Below are 21,479 nucleotides of genomic sequence, written 5' to 3'. Positions count from 1 at the left end.
AGTTTTTCAGACCAACTTGTACCTCAGTATCCAACAAAGCATGTCCGGGACTGACAGATGCTGGTGTAATAAGATAAATACATTTTAAATTATGATTATTAATTAACTTCCTGAGAAGTGAGACCTTTATCATACCTGGTACCTGTATATCACATGTTTATCCATGATGCTGTACAAATAATATTTATACAGAAATGCTTTAAAATCTTGGCATGTTCTCAGATCCAAACCTTTGACTTCTTTGTATTATTTGTGACTTCCTTTGTTTTGTCACGTTGGTGATGAAGACTATCATCAAAATTACAGTGAAAACTGTGTTTTGTTGGAATGTATATCAGTTAAAAATGAAGTAAAAATACCTGGTTAAAAATACTTGAATGTGAAGTTCTAGTATAATTAATAATGTAAAAATGTCTTATTTTCTTTAACGTCAGTACTTATAATACTCTTCGGCAACACAGATTGTTTTAAGAATACAAGATTTGTCCTATGCTGACTAAATTAGTTTCTCATAAAATAATATACCAGATTCAATGCTTTGGTCCTTATCTGCAAGGAAGTGAGCAGTTTGGTTCCAGGATACCTCAGTGGTCATCTACAGAGGACTGATTGGCTGCTCTGCTTCGTGGTGCAATGGAACTTTCCATTGCAAGCTTAAAGTTCTTCTGTGCAGAAAAGTTTTCCATAGAGTCAGCTGAACATTGTTGAACAAACTACACCATCTTCCATTCCAAATGTAAAGTGCATTTGTTTGCCATTGCCTTCTGTAATATAAACACATGGAATATATACAATCATCCCTTGTTTAATGTGTAATCTACTTACGAGTACTCGCTAAAACGAGGGACACATATACTTACAATTGTTCACTATGTGAGTGAACTTCCCCATTTACACAAGCTGGCTATGAGGTCCCTGGCTGGGTCATGGGGAGACCCACAGTCCTGTGGCTAGAGTGGAGCTGGCTGCAGGGTCCCTGGCCAGGGCATGGGGTCCCTGGCGAGGGTGTGGGGAGACCCACAGGGCCCACTCCCAACATTCCTCCATGGCAATTCCCCGTGCAACCCCCCGCCCGCCTGCCCACCCAGTCCCAACATTCCCATAGCTCCTCATGCAACTCCCCCAGCCCACTCCCAACACCTACCCCATCCTGTTCTGACCCCCCTGCTCCCTCTACCCCCCCCAGGTATCTCTGCTGCAGCCAGGAGGAACAAGTCCCACCTCCTCCACCTGAGCTGCCTGCAGGATTTAACCCTTCCTCCCTCTCATGGCCCCAAACTGCCCCCCTTTCAAAAGCAGTGCCGCCTGCTGCTACTCCAAGCACTTAGAACCAATCATAGACTTTTACACGTATTTTAATAGGAATTTAGTATCCCTCTTACAAGTTTTCACCTGTGAGCAAAAAGTTAGGAACCAATTGTGCTTGTACAGCAAGGGATGAGTGTAATCTATTTTGATAAATAGTGTTGCATCATATCCACAATTCTTATGGGGAGAAGATGAGAGCTGCTGTCTGGAAGACAGAAATTGGTCAGCTATAGTTCTTAACTTTGACAGAGCAGCAAAAGTAATTGATGTAGTGGAAATATGCAAGTATAAATTCCATTGTACTTTAGAGGATGAGTTGATGTGCTTAAATAAGCGCCTGCATAACTAGTACTTTGTTTTTTGAATTAGATTATGTAAATTTGTTGGAGCAATGACTGTGTCTTGGTAAATATTTGTATGCTAGTGAGCATACTGATGGTGGCCAGTGTGATGGTCCCTTATTGACTATACTTGAAAAATGTACAGATGTGGGAAAAGGAGATTGATTGTTCTAGCTTGGGAAAGTCATGTTGAACGTGCCCTTCCTGTTCTTGTATGTCAGGAGCCATTACCTCATTGCATTGCTTTAAGATACACTTTTTGATCGTTAATAGGAAGAACAGCAACCTCTTTGTATTCTTTTAATAGAAATCTGTATGTCTGAGCATAGCTATCACACAAAATGTAAGTGTTATTGGAATCTTCATACTGTATATGTTACGACTCTCACAAAATGCAAACATGTTTTGGGTCAGCTCTTCAGCAAATGGTAATCACCAGTGTTATTTTTATTTAGCACAGCTTAAGTGCTGGTCTTTGGGTTTTCAGGGCATGACTATATAGCATGTATACAGAGAATATAGATTAAACATAAATATAGATCCTTCAACATACTTTAACATTTTTTTTACCTTTATTGAAGAACAACTTCTATATCTTGGGTAAAATAAAACTGTTAGATAAAATATAAAGTTTTCATACATAGATACATTTATTAAAGATAACCAGCATGAGTTTGAGAAGGAAAAATAGAACTATGAGGTTAAATAGAGAAAACTTTTGTTAAAATGAATGATCTGCACAGCTCAGTTCATTGCCTCTGAAACAGAGAAAAACTATCTAATGCCTTGAAAAATATAGTTTTTTCTTTGTTGTGACAAGTCAGTGGTGAATTATAAAGGTTACTCTAATAAGCATATGTCAGGGTCCCTTCAGAACAGTGTATAGCTTTTCATTGCTTTTTAGATTAAATTTGTGGGCAAGGAGCAGATGCAGTTCTCTTTTTTTATGGCCTCTAGGCAGTTTCTTAAAAACATAGTTGATGAGTCACAGTGTCAAAATACACTGTCCCTGATGCTTATTTTTAAGGTACTCTCAATTAAAAGCTACTCAGCAGATTAAAATTAAATTGAGTATTACTTGCAAAAAGCTGTTTCTTTGTAACTTTTAAAATCTCCACTATCCTAGACTGAAAATGTACCCAATGTGTGTGGGGGGGGGACATGGGGGGGAAGGAAGAATCTGCAAAATGTTGTACATTTAACTCGAAAATAAGTAGTCTCAATTACAGTAGGAGTTTTGTTGCTGAACCATTTTTTTTGTTTCTTCTATTTTTGTTCTTTTTATTCTGTTGAAAGCTTTGAGATTTTGCACTTATTTGAGGTTATGAGTTGTTTAATTTATAAATGTTTCTAATTTCTTTGTGATTTTAAAGCATTTTTAAGAACCATTCTGAAATAAAATATAACTGTGGCTATAAGAGCCATACTAGCTAATGCTGACTTCAGGACTTGACCTCCTAAGCCCTTATATATCACAAAGGGCTCATCTACACCAGCCCCCTCCTTCGAAGGGGGCATGTAAATGAGCCTGAGTGGTGAATAGCAACTTAAGTGCTACGCTGCATATGCAGCACCTTATTAGCTTAATTTTCGCTGTGCGAACTTTGAGGTTGCTAGCTTCGAAGTGCTGGCAAGCAGCCTAGCTGTGGGCATTTCAAATTACCTGTCCTACTTTGAAGTTCCCTTACTCCCAAAATATTATGGTAGTAATGGAACTTTGAAGTAGTGCGGGTACTTTGAAGTGCCTTCTGCTGCTGGCTGCTTGCTGTTTGCTGGCTGTTCGAAGTTAGCAACTTCAGAGGTCACCAGGCAAGAATTATGCTAATGAGGTACTGCAAATGCAGCACAGCACCTTATTGTTATTCACTGCTGAGTCTCGCTTACATGTCCACTTTGAAGGAGGGGGCTAGTGTAGATGAGCCCAAAGCGTAATATGTACTTGCTGAGTTGTCCACACATACTCAGCAGATGCATATGATGCAACCATGTGGAGTAAGAAATGCACAGTATACTTAATATGGCAAGTTGGTATACCAGAACCAAAATGGCACACACCGAGTACAAATGTGGCATGGCTCCACACGCCAAGTTCACAAGAAGAGTAGTTCTGCAAGGAGCTGAGCACTGTTCTAAGCCCTATATTAACTCTTCCACTGGCTCCGTCTGCAGAATTCTGTGTGTGAGGTGATAAGTCAAAAATTTACTCAACATCTGCTCTATTGGGCTCCTATTCTGCAAACACTTTTGAATGTGTTTAACTTTACTACTGTATGTAAGTACATTGAGGGTCTATTTCTGGTAGTAAAATTAAGCATGTGAAAAAGTGTTTTTGTAGGATAGGGGCCTAAGGTAATTTGTCCATAAATATGTTTACTAGTTTCAAATTGCTTTATCAATATTTTCAGTGAAAAAACACATGCTTATGAAAATAGATCACTTTCTTGGTGTTTTTGTTCTGTAGGATAAAAATATAAATCATAAGTTTGAAAAGCAGGCATCAGCTGAACCTCAGGAGAAGAAGACTGAATCTCAAGCTTACGAAGAAATAGTGACAGACTTTCAGGAACCAAACCTGGTAAAGTTCAGTGTTGGCTAGGAATGTTATACTGAGTTATTGTGCTTGTGTTTACTTGCTGAGTTGCTTAGATAGGTAGTTAATATTTCAAACTGTTAAAAGTGAATGGAATCTAAATAGTGTTTATAATACTTCATAAAAGTCAAATATGCAATTCTCTTTCTGTCTGTCTTTCTTTCTGTCTTGTTTCTCTGTCTCTCCCTGGATTTGATTCTTCCACTCTCACATGTGCAAAATCCCACTGAAATGAATGGTAAGTACTTTTGAGGGTTAAGACAGTACACTGCTCTGTTTCTACAATGCTAAGCATAAGGAGGACCTGTTCTTGCTTGATCCCTAAGCACTACAAATAATAAACTTTATTAATCAGTTATTTATGATAAGTGTTTGTATTGAGTCTGCCCTTGAGTAAATAAAAATCCTCAGTCTGACATTATACACAAACAATGCCAAATGAGACACAATCTCAACTATGCTGAACGCTATGCTGTCCAGAGTGTCAAAAATAACCAAGACATCATAATCAAACCAGCTGACAAAGGGGGTGCTGTTGTCATCCTGAATAAGTCAGACTATGAACAGGAGGCAGCCAGACAACTCTCCAACACCACATTTTACAGACCTCTCTCTGCTGATCCCACTTTGGAATTCCAAAGGAAATTACAACAACTACTGAAGGAACTCCCTGCTGCTACTCGGGACCTCATTAACCCAGACACACCATCTGAGCAGCAGCCTGGATTATTCTATTTACTTCCCAAAATCCACAAACCGGGAAACCCTGGACGCCCTATCATTTCAGGTATTGGCACCCTTACCACTGGACTATCCAGTTATGTGGACTCCCTCCTCAAACCCTATGCCACCAACACTCCCAGCTATATCCGAGATACCACCGACTTCCTGAGGAAATTACAAAACATCGGAAAAGTTCCTGATAATGCCATTCTTGCCACAATGGATGTAGAGGCTCTGTATGCTAATATTCCACATAAAGACAGATTACAAGCAATCAGGAACACCATCCCTGATGCCACCACAGCCAATCTGGTGTCTGACCTCTGTTACTTTGTTCTCACACACAATCATTTCCGTTTTGGGGACAATTTATACCTCCAGATTAGTGGAACTGCTATGGGCACCCGCATGGCCCCACAGTACGCTAATATATTTATGGCTGACCTGGAATAACGATTCCTCAGCTCTCGTCCCCTATTACCACTCCTCCTACTTGAGATACATTGATGACATCTTTATGATTTGGACCCATGGTACAGAGGCTCTAGAAGAATTCCACAGAGACCTTAACAATCTACACCCCACCATCAACTTATGCCTCAATTACAACATGCAAGAGACACATTTCCTGGACACTACAGTACTAATCAAGGATGGCCTGATTAGTACCACACTGTACCGAAAACCTACTGATCGCTGTACTTATCTACACCCTTCTAGTTTCCATCCTGCACATGTGACTAGATCCATTGTTTACAGTCAAGCTCTTAGGTATAATTGCATTTGCTCTGATCCAACTGACAGAGACCAAAAACTACAAGAACTTTAACAAATATTCATAAACCTGAATTACCCACCAGGAGAAGTAAAAAAAACAAATCAACAGGGCCAGACGCATATCCAGAAACCAGCTACTCCAAGATCAGCCCAAAAAAGCCAAGAACAGAACACCACTGGTCATCACTTTCAGCCCCCAACTCAGACCACTGCAATGAATTATTAAAGACCTACAACCTATTCTTAATCAGGATGCTACACTCCAGAAGGCCCTGGGTGACATGCCTGTTCTCTCCTACAGACAACCTCCCAACCTCATGAGGATCCTTACTAACAGCCACAGTCTATACCCCAGGAACACCAGTCCTGGAACCTTTCCCTGCAACAAAGCCCGCTGCCAGCTTTGTCCACATATCTTCTCTGGAAATACCATCACTGGACCTAACCAGGTTACTCACAGAATCACGGGCACTTTCTCATGCTCCTCTACTAACATCATATATGCCATCATGTGCCAACAATGCCCAGATGCTTTGTATATTGGACAGACTTCTAACTCCCTTAGACAAAGGGTCAACGGGCACAAAACAGACATCAAAACACTCCAGATCCACAAACCAGTTAGTCAACATTTTAATAGAATGGGCCATTCTGTCAATGACCTCAAGGTATGTGTGTTACTGAAAAGAAATTATCGCTCCTTTGTAGAAAGGGAAGTGGACAAATTGACATTTATATTCAAATTCGGAACATTAACACATGGTTTAAATCGTGATGTGAACTTTCTGAGTCACTATAGGGGCTCGTCTGCATACTTAACTCAATCTAATTCTTGATCTTCCCCCCCACCCCTCCACTCTCTGATTTGCTCACCTTGATTATCTTTTTCTGATTTGTCCTCCTTGCGTACTGTTTTTGGTTCTCTGTGTCTTATATATTGAGTCTGTTCTGGTCTGGCTATGGTCTGAAGAAGTGGGTCTGTCCCATGAAAGCTCACCTAATAAACTATTTTGCTAGTCTTTAAAGTGCTACTTGACTGCTTTTTGTTTTGATAGTGTATAGACTAGCACGGCTTACTCTCTGTTACTTATGTGTTTGTGTGTATTTTATTTTTCTGTAACATACATTCTCGCTTTGTATGGTTGCACATCTAAGTGTAGACAAGTTTTTAATGTGGCTTATGTTTGTAAATTGACAGCTGGGAGATGTATAATGTTTTTGGGTAGTACATGTCTTTGTTGCATATCTGTTTTCAGGGCCCACTTTGTAGGAACCATAGATCAGATCATGTCACCAGTTTTTGAGGAGAAATCCCCATTAATATTAATATCTAGTGAAACTGATTGTAGTTCCTCAGAATACTTTTTATTTGCTCACCAGCATCAACTGTGTCTTGCTTCTGCCAGCTGTTCTTCATTTGTGAATTGATCTTGTTCAAACACTGGGCTGTCTTGATGGCAATGGTGTCATGTGGCGAAGGTAGAGGTATATGTAATCTGCTTATTGCTGGTATTTGGGTCCATATTGTTTGATCAGTTCTTCTAGTGGCTGCATGTCAATAATTAAAAGGTCTAGAAGGAAACTCAATCCTTGTAGATTTCCACACAAAAAGTCTAGAGGTGAAGGTGCAGTTTGTTAACCTTACTTGTGTGCATCCTTCTGTAGGAATAACTCAAACTATTTTAGTGCATTACCCTGTATCTCCACCACCCCGCAAGGTGATAAAGCAGTATTTCCTGGTAAACAATGTTGTATGCTTCAGATATGTCCAGGAAGATGAGAATGGTCTGCCTTCTGTCCATTGCCATCACATCAAACATCAGTACCACCAAAGTGATTTCAGTTCCATGTCATGGCCTGAATTCAGAGTGTGCTATGTCCACAATATCAGTTTCAATCAGATGAGTTTGTGATTGTCCTTTTGTTAGCTTCTCTATGAGCTTGCACAGGAGTGGGAAGTTTGACAATGGATGGTAGTTGGCTAGGACTGAAGTATTTAAGGTATTTAATATTGGTCATACTATCTGGTGATTGAAAGAAGAAGGGAAATCTCTAAAGCTGAATGTAAAGCGTTACAAAGGGATCTCTCAGAATTGTGTGACTGGGTTACAAAATGGCATATAAAATTTAATTTTGATAAATGCAACATATTGCAAATTGAAGACCATAATTCAAACTAAGCATATAAAATGATGATGGTCTAAATTAGCTTTTACCACTTAAGAACAAGATCTGGTAGTAACTGTGGCGACTTCTCTGAAAACATTTGCTCGATGTGCAGTGTCACACAAAAATGTCAGCAGAATGAAAATGCTTAAGGGTATCGAACAGCTTTCATCTGAGAGGACATTAAAAAGACTGGGACTGTTCTGCTTATAAAAAGAGACAGCTATGGGGAGATATGCTAGAGGGGCCTAAATCATGAATAGTGTGTAGAAAGTGAACAGGGAAGAAGAGTTATTTACTCCTTCCCAAAACACAAGATCCAGGTGGTCAGCAAAATAAATGAATAGGCAGCAGGTTTACAAGTAAAGTAAGGAAGTATTTTTTTAGAACTTGCTGCCAGGGGATGTTGTGAAAGACAAAGGTATAACTGGGTTCAAAAGAAGCATTGGAGAAATTCCTGGAGGATAGGTCCATCAATGACTTATAGCCAAGAAGTTCAAGGATGCAACATTATGTTCTAGTGTCCCTAAACCTTCAGCTGCTAGAAGCTGCGATTTGATGAAGGGTTGGATCACTTGATAAATTTCCTGGTGTTTTTTTGCTCATTCTCTGTGAAACATCTAGCCACTGTTGGAAGACAGGATATGGGACTAGATGGACTGTTTTAGACCCAGTATGTCCATTCTTGTATTCTTCTTTGAATGAAATACTGTTTATTTTGATCAGGAATGTCAAAAGTTGCTCACGATTCTCTTTCATAAGCCAGAAAGGGCCTGGATTAAATTCAAGAGTCTTGGGGTGAGACTTCATTAGTCAAGGGTTGCAACTCTTCCATGATATTAATGGAGGAGGTGCAGGGTCTAGGATGGAGGTTGGGTGCAGAAGGGAGCCTGGGGATAGGGACGGGGTGCAGAGGTTTGGGTTGTCACTTGAGGCAAGGACTGTGGTGCAGGGTCTGGGTTCAGTGGGGGACAGAGGGTCTGAGCGTAGGAGAGGTCAGAGGCTTAGGGTTGTTGGACTGAGGAGCCAGCAGATGAAATAATGAGATGACTTCAACTATCCTCAGTGCAGAGAGATTGAATTTCGAACCCCCCCACTCTGTATCTAATCACCAGTAGTCAATTAGCATCCACACAAATTTAGGGCCAAACCATATATTTTGCATATAATTTTAGGAACAAAGCAAGGAGTTTAAACAAACATTTGAACCTTTGGAGGCATTAAGTTCAACCTTACAGTTCTCAAAACTTATACATCGCAGTTTACAATTGACGCTCACGACCTTCTACTCTGTGGCTCCTTGGAGCCTTGGCGGAGGAACAGTGAGGAGATCCCTCGAGGCTGATGTCTGCGGTGATGACTTGCAGTTGCTGGGCAAGGTAGTGAATGAGCGGTTGAGATGTCGGTTTTGCCTTCCTGGTGGAGTAGGTGATGATGGCAGCTTTCATGGTTCCACTAAACCTGAAACTGAATAGTCTTGGAGAAGTGGTTCAGCTCAGTGGTTTGCTCAGAGATTCAGCTCAGTGATTTAGCTCAGCTCTTATGACTGCACCTTCATGCTAGTCATATATGCCAAAGGGATGCCCATATGTGTTTGTCAGGCCCTGGTTAGCACTGACAGTGGCAACAGCGCTTATACGTGCAGGCAGCTCTGGCTTAGCTCAGTCACATCCAGCTCTGCTTCCAGAGGTGGCTTTCTCCTGAACTTGCTTTTCTTCTGATCCTTTCTCTGCTGTCTTCTTGGTTCCTCTTCCCTGTATGTGGAGAGCCCATGCTTTATATGGGCTCTTGGATGGCTGAGTGCCGTGTGCATAGACTTTAGTGACGTGTGTAAAATTGCAGTTCTCAGTTAGGTCCATTTGTCCACTGCTTCCATTAGCCATCAACAGGTGGCGCTAAAGCAGTCTCTTTCCCAAGCTTACAGTTTTAGCCTGAGGTGACATTTACAATACAACCCCGAAGTCATTTGAGAACAACATTCATAACTCAACATATTAAATCATCTTTTACCTAAGAGGGTTATGCAAGGATGTGGGGTAAAGTGGTAGGGCGATGGAGGGGTCTCAGTGGCAGAGGCAGACTCTGACTTGGAAACTTACTCGGCAGCTCCCAGCCAGCAGTCCAACTGATTTCACAAGCAGACTGCCTGCCTTCCCAGCCATGGCAAGGGCCATGTGCTTCTATGAATAGCTATGTGCCTGAGGTATGGGAAAGGGATAGTTTAAACAGGAAGCTCCCATTGGCCAGAAACCAGCCAATGAGATTGTGAAGCCTCTCCATCTGAGACACACAGATATTGAAAAACAAACAGGGGCCCACAGCTGCTTTTCTGAGTGGTGTGCGGGCAGGGGAGGGAGGAGAGAGCAAGCAGGCAGGGCCCTGTCTGAGGCTCCTTGCTGCTGCTGTGGGCTGGATCCGGTAGTTTGGTGGGCTGGATCCATCCCACGGGCTGTATTTTGCCCAGCCCTGCTTAAGAGTGCCCAGAACTGCTTGAGGAATGAGTGATCTGAATTCTGGTGGACGGTTGGGCCATAGGTATAGGCAGTGCTTCTTTTGTAAAAGAAAAAATACAAAAGAGCAGCACTGAGCTGGCTCCATGCCCCCAGCCAGTCCCACTGTTGGGGCTGCTGAGGTGCCAATACTCAGTACCAGCAAATACTGACACAGAGAAGTGCTGGATATAGGCACTGTGGATCCATGTTGTTTGAGAAGGCTTCCTGAGTGTGTCTGATCTTTTCAGAGAAGCAAGATGATAATTCTTTGTGTGGTAATTGGTGCTCAGCTATAATGCAGTTTGTGGGCATTCAGGATCAACAAACAGTTTGCCACTCTTCAGAACTCCTTAGGGTGGGGTTTGGCAGCCTCAGTGGAGTCTAAAAGGTTATTTTGGGTTGTTATGCAGCCTCAGCATAGGCACTGAGGAATTATTATGTTCTCTCTATCAGAATCAAGCTTTATTTTTCTTGGCAGTTTAGTTTCTGCTCTTGCCTCTTCAGGTGGTGCAGGATGTCACTGGAAGATCTGACCACTACTTTAATGAGGTGATGGTCTGTCTAAGACAGTGTCTGGGTTATGTCCTCTATCTTGACATTTAGGCCAAAGATTAGGTACAGGGGGTGGCTGGCTGTGTGGATTGAACTGAAGATGACATGTGAAAAGTCTGAGGGGTGTAAGTAAGGAGATGACTTTTTGGCTCTATAGTAAATTCTCCTCCTCCTCTTCCATTTTGATGTTGTTCCTCTGGTCCATTAGCTACATCTTTCCTTTCATTCTTCAGTTTCTTGACTGAACTATGTCTTTACCCTTTCCTTGGTTACATGGGCAAGCATTTAAGTGAAGCTCAGTAGAATCCTGATGGTCTGTAGTACCATTGATCAGTGCTTTAGTAAGGACTTTAGCAACTTTTCTCTGCAGTCAGCAAATGCTGAGGGACATTGTGGGAAAACAGCATAATAACATAGATTCTTAAAATAGTTATTCTGAAGGATTTCTTTCTCTAAAAGACGACTTCTGAGAAATTCTGAACTTGTGGCCTAAACTTGCAACTCCCCTCTTGTGTACACAAAAAATCATCATGATTTCATAGGTATATTAATGGATAAAATACCTCGAACTATTTATTTTAGCATTTTAAAATTTTGTGATGATTTTGTGTTAACATTATATATTTCAGAAATGTCATAGAAGTATGAATATGTCATGTTTAGAAACATAACATTTTAACTGTTTTCCCCCCTTAGACAAAAGAATCGCTTGGTGAAACAGTTCCGTGTCAGGCACCAGAAACTTCACATCCATTCTCAGAGGATATGTCCTACTCTGAGGAAACTGAAAATTTTAATTTATATTCTTCCGACATTCCACTCTTACAAGAACCAGCTTTTCCAGTGCCTAAAATTTCAGAAGATGTAGAGAGAAAACAAGAATCACAAACAACTGTAAAGTCACCTTTAAACGTAATATTTATATGTCTGATTTAATTACATCTTAGGGGTGGATCGTGTTGTGCCTCTCTGAGTTGGTCTACATGGCTGCTGGGAGCATACTTCCCACATGGATGGACAGGCATATGCTAGCTCTGCTTGAGCTAGTGCACTGAAAATGGTAATGTAGCCAGCATAGCTGAGGCAGCTTGGGTCAGACTCCAGAGTACAAACCTATCTGGACCCTTTGGGCCCATATTCGATGTAATCCCCAGACATTCCGCTGTTTTTAGTGCACTAGTTCAGGGATGTCCATCAGGCAGCCTGTGGGATAGAATCTGGCCCACGGACCCTGTTTATCTGGGGCCAGATGCTGCAGAGCCGCGGTAGCCAGAATGCCAAGCTGCCACTGCTCCCAGAGGGCAGAGCCCCAGCTGGGGCACAGGGCTGGTGACAGAGCAGTTTGGGGCTGGGAGGGGGGTTAAGCCTGGGTGTGGACAGGGGACAATTTGTGGCTGGGGCCAGTTTGGGGCTGCATGGGGGGGCCTTGGGCTGGGAACAGTTTGGGGCTGCAGGGTGTTTAAGGTTGGGGGTGGGGAGGGGTTTGAAGTTGTAGGGGGCAGTTTAGGGCTAAGGGGGGTTTAAGGCTGGGGCCTGGGGTGGAAGAGCAGTTTGGGATGTGGTTGGTCTAAGCCGATGGGGGGCACAGTTGGATGCTGCGAGAGGTTTAAGTCTAGGGGTGGTGTTTTGGGGCTATTTTGTGTTCAGCTGCCACCGGAACACGTAAAAAATTGCTGTGTGGCTCCCGATGAAAACAGGTTGGACACCTCTGCACTATCTCAAGCAGAGCTAGCATGCTGGGACGTACACTTCCAATCTCAGAGTATGTCTGTGCTACAAACTTAAGTCAGCCTATATTTGGTTGAGAGTGTAAATACTGCAATGGTGCACATTCACGCTACCTTCCTTGGTGCATGACCCCTCTTCCCGACTCTGGAACACTTCAACCTATGTAAGACGGGGCTGCATGGGGATCTGAGAGGCTGGTCTCTCAGCTGTGCTTGCAGTTCCTTGACACAAGCCTACCTGTCCCACAGGCTCTTGGGATCCTGGTGGGCTGTCCCACCCACTCCCTGTTCCCAGTAGGGAGAATGGGAATGTACTAACAACTTCTTGCCCCTCTGTTCCCTGGAGCAGGAGGGAAGGTGGGAGGAAGCTGCCTTCAGTTTCTCTCCTCCCTGTTCTCCATCATGAAATTGACAAGAAAGCCAATATATGGGATGCAGTGCCTACACAGACAATGCATTACCCTAGCTACACCAGCCTAAGATTTATGCCTTTCACAGAGGTGTAGTCATTGTGTCGGTGTAGTCGGGCAGTTGCATCAGTGGGAGCACAGTTCTAGTGTAGATATGATATGGGTTGCTCTGAAGTACAAAAGTGCCAGAGTTCAGAATATTTTAACATGGATAAAAACATTCCATATAGTATTTAGTTTTCATAACATTGGTTTTTTACCCTTCAGTTTTATTGCATTTTAGGCTGCATCCTCAGACCTGCTACAAGTGAAAGGAGAAGCAATCATAAAAACTAAACCATCTGAAGTTCAGCAAAAATTATCAGAGGATCTCCAGCTACAGCAATTACTGTTTTCACCATACACATTGACTCCAGAGATCAAGTAACTTCTAGAACATTTCATTGTTTTGCAGTGAATTTTATGCAAAATATTTTTACAGTTATTTTAAACATTGTTGAAGATGTTAATATGGTACATGGTTAAAGTATGCAAAAGGCCATTTTCAAAATCCTGGATCTGAACACCCAGATCTTTGGGAAATTCAGATCCAAACTTTGTACAGTAAAACCTTGATTTACGTGATTTCGACTTATGCGTTACTTGGACTAACACAAGTTGAAATCAGCAAGTGAATGTTAAAGGGAAACCTTAGATGTGCATCATTCACATCTATATGTGAACACGCGGTTCTGGGGTTCCCAGCAGCAACGGTGGCTGGCTGGAGCGCAGCTCCGTTATCAGTGCCACCCCCGGGGAGTCCCCTGGCTGGTGGGCAAATGCCTGGAAGCAATGGGCACTGGGAGCTGGCTGGAGTACAGTGCTCCACCCCTGCTCCAGTCCCAAGGAGCCACCATGGTTAGGGTGAATCCTTTGCAGCAAAGCAACTGAGTCAGCTGGGTGGTGAAGTGCTCTGCCCACTGGCTCCAGCCCCAGGCTCCCCCATCTGGGGGAAGCCAAGGAGTAGCCGTGCCACTGTGCGAGTCTGCCCTCCCCGCGCCCACCAGTCTGCCACTCATGGGAGCCAGGAAACTGACCAGCACTGTTGCACCTGGCTTTGGGCTCCCTGCTGCTCACAGGAGCAGGGAGCCAGGCGCAGCACGGGCCAGGGGGAACCCATCCTAAGTTACGCGAAATTTGACTTACGTGTGGTTGCTCAGGAATGCAACCTACGAGTAAGTCGGGTTCTGCTATAGTTCAGAACCAACTATGGTTTGACTTTGCTGTTTATCTCCTTAAATAGTTTTCATTTACCATTTTTTAAACATATAGGGCCAATCTCAGTTGGGCATTGACTCAGGAGGAGTTGGAGGCACTTATGCTGGGGTAGAGTTTGGTCCATATAATCCCAAACATAGTCAAAATACAGATTGTACCTCCCTGGTCTGGCATGTTTGGGACCTGATTGGACCCGAACAAGAGAATTTGCCAGACCAGGAGTGGTTTCCTGCCACTGGCCCCCAAGCTACCAACCCTCCTCTCCCTGCCCCACGGGGCTGCTCACCCATCTGGTGTGTGGGTGCTCTGGCCTATGCTGCTGGTGGAATTGTTGGGGAATATCAGCTCCGGCCCAACAGGGCTGCTGTGGATGCAGCTTCAGCCCTGTGTGGCTGCTTGCAGCCCCACAGGACTGTCAGGAGAAGCTGGCTCTGGCCCTGGCCCTGGCCCTGTGGGGCTGCCGGGGAAAGTTGGCCCCAGCCCTACAGCTCCAGCCCCACTAGGGATGTGGCTCCAGCCCTGCATGGCTGCCCCAGTCCTGGAGGCTGTAAAGAGAAGCCAGCTCTGCCTTCAGCCCAAGCTCCAGCGCCATGTGGCTGCACAGGACATGGCTCCAGCCCTGCATAGCTGCCCCTGGCCCCACAGCACTGCCTGGGACATGGATCTCACCCCACAGGACTTCCAAGGGATGCTGGTCTGGGTCTTGCTTGGTTAGCCCCCATCCATGGGGCTGCTGGGGCATTTGGGCTCCTGTTCACACAGCCTGTCTGAAGACATGGACTGCAATTTACCCTCCTGCCCAGCCCTGGTCCAGGAACATCCCTGGTTCTGCCAGATGAGGGATGTTGCCGGACTAGAACGCCGGTTTTAGGAGGTGCAACCTGTATTTAAAAACAAACAATGGAAAATATCATGTAAACAATTCCAGATCTAAGGCATCTTAATTTTATTTCTTTACCAAGAATTCATTGACTTGTATTTTTATTGTAGTCAGGGTTTATTATTTCAGATTCAGCAGTAGAGGAGGGTGACTTTTCTTGAATGAAATCCTTTTTAGCTAAAAAGTGCAGATTCAGATTGACACTTTCTTGAGTTCATGTCAAATTTGACATTAAACAAAAACTCAGAAAAATTCTAAATGCTTTGTTTCAACATTTTAAAATGAACTATCTTCATATTTCGATTTGAAAATTATTTTTCATTTCAGATTTTACTTACATTTTAATTATTTTAAAAAAGACAGCTCCCTATCCTCAACCAAAATTAAATGGTTTATTTTTGGTCATATTGAAATGTCACATTTCATTCAACCCAAAACTAATATTTTTAGACTTTGTTTCATCAGTTTTTTGTTTCAAGGTGACACAAAACAAATTTTTTGTTTTTCTTTTTTAGTTCAGCTACCAACCCGACCCCCAAATCTTCTGATATTTGCACAGCTCTATTCAGCAGTTCTTAGCTGAAGAGGTATAATTTGACTACAGATTCTACTTTTCCTGCAGTCATAGGGTGGCATATGTTGTTCTGTAACATATATGCATAAATGGGGGAAGTACAGTGTAGACATGAATTTGCAGATCCTGTCACTTCGTGACAAGTGGTTTTACAGTCTTCCGTGTCAATTAGATCTTTATGGTCAGGTTTGTTTTGGTGTACCTTAAGGTGCTCCTCCATTTCACTCTTTATTGAGGTTTAAAAAAAAAGAGCTTTAATTATTAGCTTTTGTTGGGCTTAGGGCCCTGAAAGGTTTGCTGGACCCAGAAGAGAGCCCTTTTATAGCAGGCCTAAAGTTTGTAAATGGATATTACTTTCAATTAAGTAGCTGAGACTACACTCATGGGAAAAGAATGCCTAAGTTTATGAAACGGTCAAATTGGCATTTAAGTGACCCTCTGAATGCCATTGCTTATCTACATGGCTTAAAGATCATTTGGTTAGCAAGATTATATATTAAAACAAATAGTGACTGCAGAGAATGAGTATTTTACGTTCAATAAATAGTTATTGTCAGATTATCAATGGTGCAGAAACTGCCTGATTTTCTAACCCCCATCCCCCGAACTTTATTCAATGCATTAGGTGAAGGTAATGTAGACCACACACACACTATTGTTTTTTCATGTCCTCTTTTTCAAAGAATGATAAATAGTCTTCCTAAGGGACAGTGTGTGCTATAAAAACACACCTTTACCTGGAACGTGCCCCAAATATTTTAGTTTTTATTGCTTATACTTCTAGCTTGTCCATCTAGTGAAATGGTAAACTTCTGTACTAGAAGAGTAAGAATATGACCCAATCAAATGTATACTCTATCTCTTTTTATCTATTTTAAATTTGTAAATAAGAACTTCTGATAAGTACTCTAGGACAAACTTTCAGCTATTTCACTTTATTTACAGAAATTGCTGGAACTTTAAGAAAATTTAAGAAATTGTTTGTCCAGAGAAGTCTTGTTTTATTCTCTTTTTTAATTTGCAGATGAATTGTACTGTAGGGAAAATGTAGTTTTTAGTGCATGGATTTCAATAAGCCAGGCTAATGCTTACATTTATGGCATACATACAGTGTTTCCTCCTTTTAGACACAGTATGTGACATCTATCTTTTCTCTAAATAAACCAATGTGTGTAAGCTGCCCACTAAATTATTGGTCTGCAATTTCAGTCTTCTGAATCAAAGCTGACTATCCTTTCAACCCTACTATATGGCAAAACTTACGAAATTTTGTCCTGAAAATATCTCCTCCACTGCTTGGGATTCCAGGGGGTATCCTTTAATCCTGACTAGCCCATTCATCTCATGTGTGCCATGCCTGTGAATCCCTTTCTTTCATAGACACTCCTTTCTCTTGTAGCCTTTTAAATTTTATCCCAAAGGCTTGATCCTGTACTCTTTATGCAAGAAAAGGTCTCACTCAGTTCATTGAGCTTTAGCTTGGGTTGTAGGATCCAGTGAAATTTTGCATTGTTGAGGGAGCTAAGGCCTTGTCTACACCATAAAAGTTGCACTGGTTTAACTAAATTTTTTTTTTCAAATTACTTTAAACTAGTCCAAACACCTTTCTGAGTGTTGGCTAGAAATTATTTATATTTGTTTAATTTGTTCCTGTCTGTAAATTTATTGACACATGCTAAATAAATATGAACTAGGTTTAAAATGATAAATGTCCACACAGGTTTTTTATTAATTTAGCTAAATCATTTTTAGAAAAACTTATTTAGTTAAATCTACATAGGCATAATTTGTTTTCCCCCCAGAATGGTTTCTCTTTCATATAAAAATTAATTAAAACATATTGAAGCATATTCCAAAATAAAAATTAAACTGTAGCCTAAGGTTTTTCAGATATTGACAGATTAATCGGGTGTTAGTTTTCTTTAAAATCTGTGTATGTCATAGCAAGACTGTACGATGATAATTTTTTGGCTTATGAGTTGTATTATTTTCTTCTGACTGGTGGTATGTGGTCCCCTTTGAATTATTGGGCCTGGTGGTAACTGCTCCATTTAGCATGCCCCTCTTGGTGGGCCTGGGTGGAAGGAATCTCATTGACTTCAGCAGCTTTTGGATCATGATTTTAAATGGTGGAATTAAGTAATTTTAACTTTCCAAAGTTAGTCAGAGACATTAGATATTACAAAGCCTACAGATAAAAACAAATATGTGGCTTATGAGCCAGACTATTTTGGAATTATGAACTGAAAGAAGTCAGGAAAATGTTCAAATGAAGGTACCACTTCATGAATATGATTTACTCCAAAACTTTATAAACATTACTTTCACGAAACTCTGCCATGATATTTAGGGTACATCTACCGTGTGGTTGGGAGCATGCTTCTCAGCTTAGGTACGCAGATATGTGCTCGCTTTGCTAAAGTTAGTGTGCAAAAAGGCAGTGAGGTTGAGGGTAACCTGGGTAGCAGCTTTGGCTAGCTGTCTGAGGACAAACCCAGCTGGAGTCCTTGGTTACATATTTGGGTGGCTAACCCAAGTTGTTGCGCAGGCTATTCCCAGTTACACAGCTACTTTTAGCACTTTAGCTCCAGCGGAATGAGCATTGTGTTTGTCTGGTCCATCTGGGGAGCATACTCCCAGTTGCAGTGTAGACACACCTGAAATCAAACTGATTGAATTTTGTAATGTTTCATTATATTTACATATGTATATAGTACTCGGAGTACTTACACAAGTGAAACTCTCAATGAAATTGATGAATATTGTGCTTGAATCAGGAGAATAGGCCATTGTAATTTGGGGGACCATATCTCACTGTTCCAAATACGGGATGGGACAGCTGCTGGCAGAAAAGGTCAGTGGGGAAGGGCTCAAATACGGGACAATTAGTCCCTTTTAAAAAATAAGTAGGGATGCCTTTTTGGCATCCCAAATATGGGACCATCCTGCCTAATACAGGGTGGATGGTCACCCTAATTGTAATTAATTTCTACTTCAAAGCTACTGGCAGAGATTTTAGCATCTTTTCTTTTTCTTTTTGTTGTACAATACTTTCTACTAATTAAATATATTAAAACTCTTAATACAATCTGTGATTCTGATGGAGAAGCAAAGTAATCTGTGTATATGAAATCTAGACGTAAGAAGAGAGTGAAAATGCTAACATAGTAGGTTTTTTTTGTTTTGTATTTTTGTTTCCCTAGAGGTCAACATAATCCAGTTATTCATCACCTGTGTACTGCTTCTCCTAATTTTGCATTGCCTGCCGATCTGCAGCTGGCTTCAAGAGTGTATCATACTTCCAACAGAAAAGGGCATTATCTTTTATTTACAGAGGATCTGGACCACCAGGAAGAAGCATCACTTTGCTCAGAAAATATTTATTTTGAAGAGCAGATTGAAAGAAATAGGTATGAACCTATGATCTGCTTTCAGTTTAGCTTTGCAAACACAAGAGTTAGTATTGCTCAGAACATTAAAGATACCGTCGTTTTGCATCTGATTTATTAAAAGAAATAATTTTTAGTCTGTAAAAACAGTGACTATTTCACAGCTTTCACCTCATCTCGCGCATGCTTAAATTTACACACATGAATATCTGCATTATTGTCAATAGTACTTCTTAAGATAATCAATTTATGCACACCTATACAAATTTGGACTATAAAGCTTAGTCCTTCAAACTTTTACTGATCTTACTATCACAGGTATAGATTCTGAAGCATGTACACTTCTGTCTACCTTTAACCATATGAGTAGTTCCATTCACGTCAATGCAAAATTCACATACGTAAAGTTAAGCACAAATTGTGTGTTAATATGATTACTTGCATGAGCAAGGGCTACTCAAGGGAAAAGGTTTGCAAGATTGCTAGTCTTTAATTTTTGAATAATTTGTTTAAAATGAAGCAAGTATTATGTAAAATAATTAAAATATTCCAATATAACAACATTAGTGCAACATACCAAACAGCAGGATGATCTGTCAACAGGTACTTTGTTTTATAAGGAACAGTGATCAAACCTTACCAGTACTCAGCTTTGTTGTCTGCCCAGTCATGTTTTATAGTGTTGTCACATCACTAATTTATGTCTTTCTTTTATCATTCAAGTTGGTTCCTAGATCTCTTTCTGATATTTCATATTGGTTTTCTGCAGTTCTTTTCTCTTAATTGAAAAAATTTAAATATAAAGAAGAATGATCTTTCACCTTCATTGTGTAGTGATTACATTGTGCTATATTTTTTGTGACTTAGGCTGTGTCTGCACTAGCCAAAAACTTCGAAATGGCCATGCAAATGGCCATTTTGAAGTTTACTAATGAAGTGCTGAAATATAAATTCAGCACCTCATTAGCACGCGGGCGGCCGCGCCACTTCGAAATTGACGTGGCTTGCCGCTGTGCGGCTTGTTCAGATGGGGCTCCTTTTCAAAAGGACCTCGGCTACTTCGAAGTCCCCTTATTCCCATGCGCAGATAGGGAATGAAAAATGAAGGAAGCTTAGTCTATTCAGGTGATCCAGGAGAGAAATTAGGAGGTGGCTTGATGATGATCTACATGCACTTGCAAAGGAAGAAGGTTTCTCTTAGTATAGAGCCTTTTAATTTAGCAAATAAAGGAACGTGGGATTCTCTGTCACTTAAGGGCTGCGTCTACACGTGCACACTACTTCGAAGTAGCGGCAGTAACTTCGAAATAGCGCCCGTCACGTCTACACGTGTTGGGCGCTATTTCGAAGTTGAAATCGACGTTAGGCGGCGAGACGTCGAAGTCGCTAACCCCATGAGCGGATGGGAATAGCGCCCTACTTCGACGTTCAACATCGAAGTAGGGACGTGTAGACGATCCGCGTCCCGCAACATCGAAATAGCGGGGTCCTCCATGGCGGCCATCAGCTGGGGGGTTGAGAGATACTCTCTCTCCAGCCCTTGCGGGGCTCTGTGGTCACCGTGGGCAGCAGCCCTTAGCCCAGGGCTCCTGGCTGCTGCTGCTGCAGCTGGGGGTCCGTGCTGCATATACAGGGTCTGCAACTAGTTGTTGGCTCTGTGTATCTTGCACTGTTTAATGAAAGTGTGTCTGGGAGGGGCCCTTTAAGGGAGCGACTTGCTGTTGAGTCCGCCCCGTGACCCTGTCTGCAGCTGTGCCTGGCTCCCTTATTTCGATGTGTGCTACTTTGGCGTGTAGACGTTCCCTCGCTGTGCCTATTTCGATGTTGGGCTGAGCAACGTCGAAGTTGAACATCGACGTTGCCAGCCCTGGAGGACGTGTAGACGTTATTCGTCGAAATAGCCTATTTCGATGTCGCAACATCGAAATAAGCTATTTCGAAGTTGGGTGCACGTGTAGACGTAGCCAAGGTGTTTAAATCAAGATGAATAGCTTATTGGTTAGGTCACTAGTCTTAGAAACTGGGATGGCGAGTATGATCTTCGTTGGGGTCTCAGATGTGTTTCATGATAACAACTTTCAAGAGCCTTGGGGCAGGTTACATAAACATATGTCAGGGATGATGTAAGGGTACTAGGTATTGCTGTGAGTGCAGGGGACTGGCCTTTAGGTCCTTTCCTGTTCTATGAATCTATCTGTAAAATAAAGGCTAGAGCTCAGCTAGAAATTATGGACTTAATGCAAAAGTCAATTGGTGATATTTTAAGGCCTGCATTATGCCACAGGCCAGAGTT

General features: G+C 41.9%; 1 protein-coding gene across 1 annotated transcript in view; it reads left to right on the top strand.

Moving 5' to 3' along the window:
• The window catches only part of TTC6 (tetratricopeptide repeat domain 6), a 108,872-nt gene that overhangs the window by 6,439 nt on the left and 80,954 nt on the right, over positions 1-21,479 (top strand). Inside the window, exons 4-9 of the mRNA XM_074997534.1 lie at positions 4,111-4,224; positions 9,081-9,329; positions 10,902-10,952; positions 11,646-11,861; positions 13,370-13,509; positions 19,001-19,207. Coding sequence (XP_074853635.1) covers positions 4,111-4,224; positions 9,081-9,329; positions 10,902-10,952; positions 11,646-11,861; positions 13,370-13,509; positions 19,001-19,207 — 977 coding nt within the window. The remainder of the gene's footprint in view (positions 1-4,110; positions 4,225-9,080; positions 9,330-10,901; positions 10,953-11,645; positions 11,862-13,369; positions 13,510-19,000; positions 19,208-21,479) is intronic.

Source organism: Carettochelys insculpta, chromosome 6 (assembly GCF_033958435.1).
Source record: "Carettochelys insculpta isolate YL-2023 chromosome 6, ASM3395843v1, whole genome shotgun sequence".
NCBI lineage: Eukaryota > Metazoa > Chordata > Testudines > Carettochelyidae > Carettochelys > Carettochelys insculpta.
The sequence above is the reverse complement of the archived record's forward strand: the minus strand, read 5'-3'. Positions and strand labels throughout refer to the sequence as shown.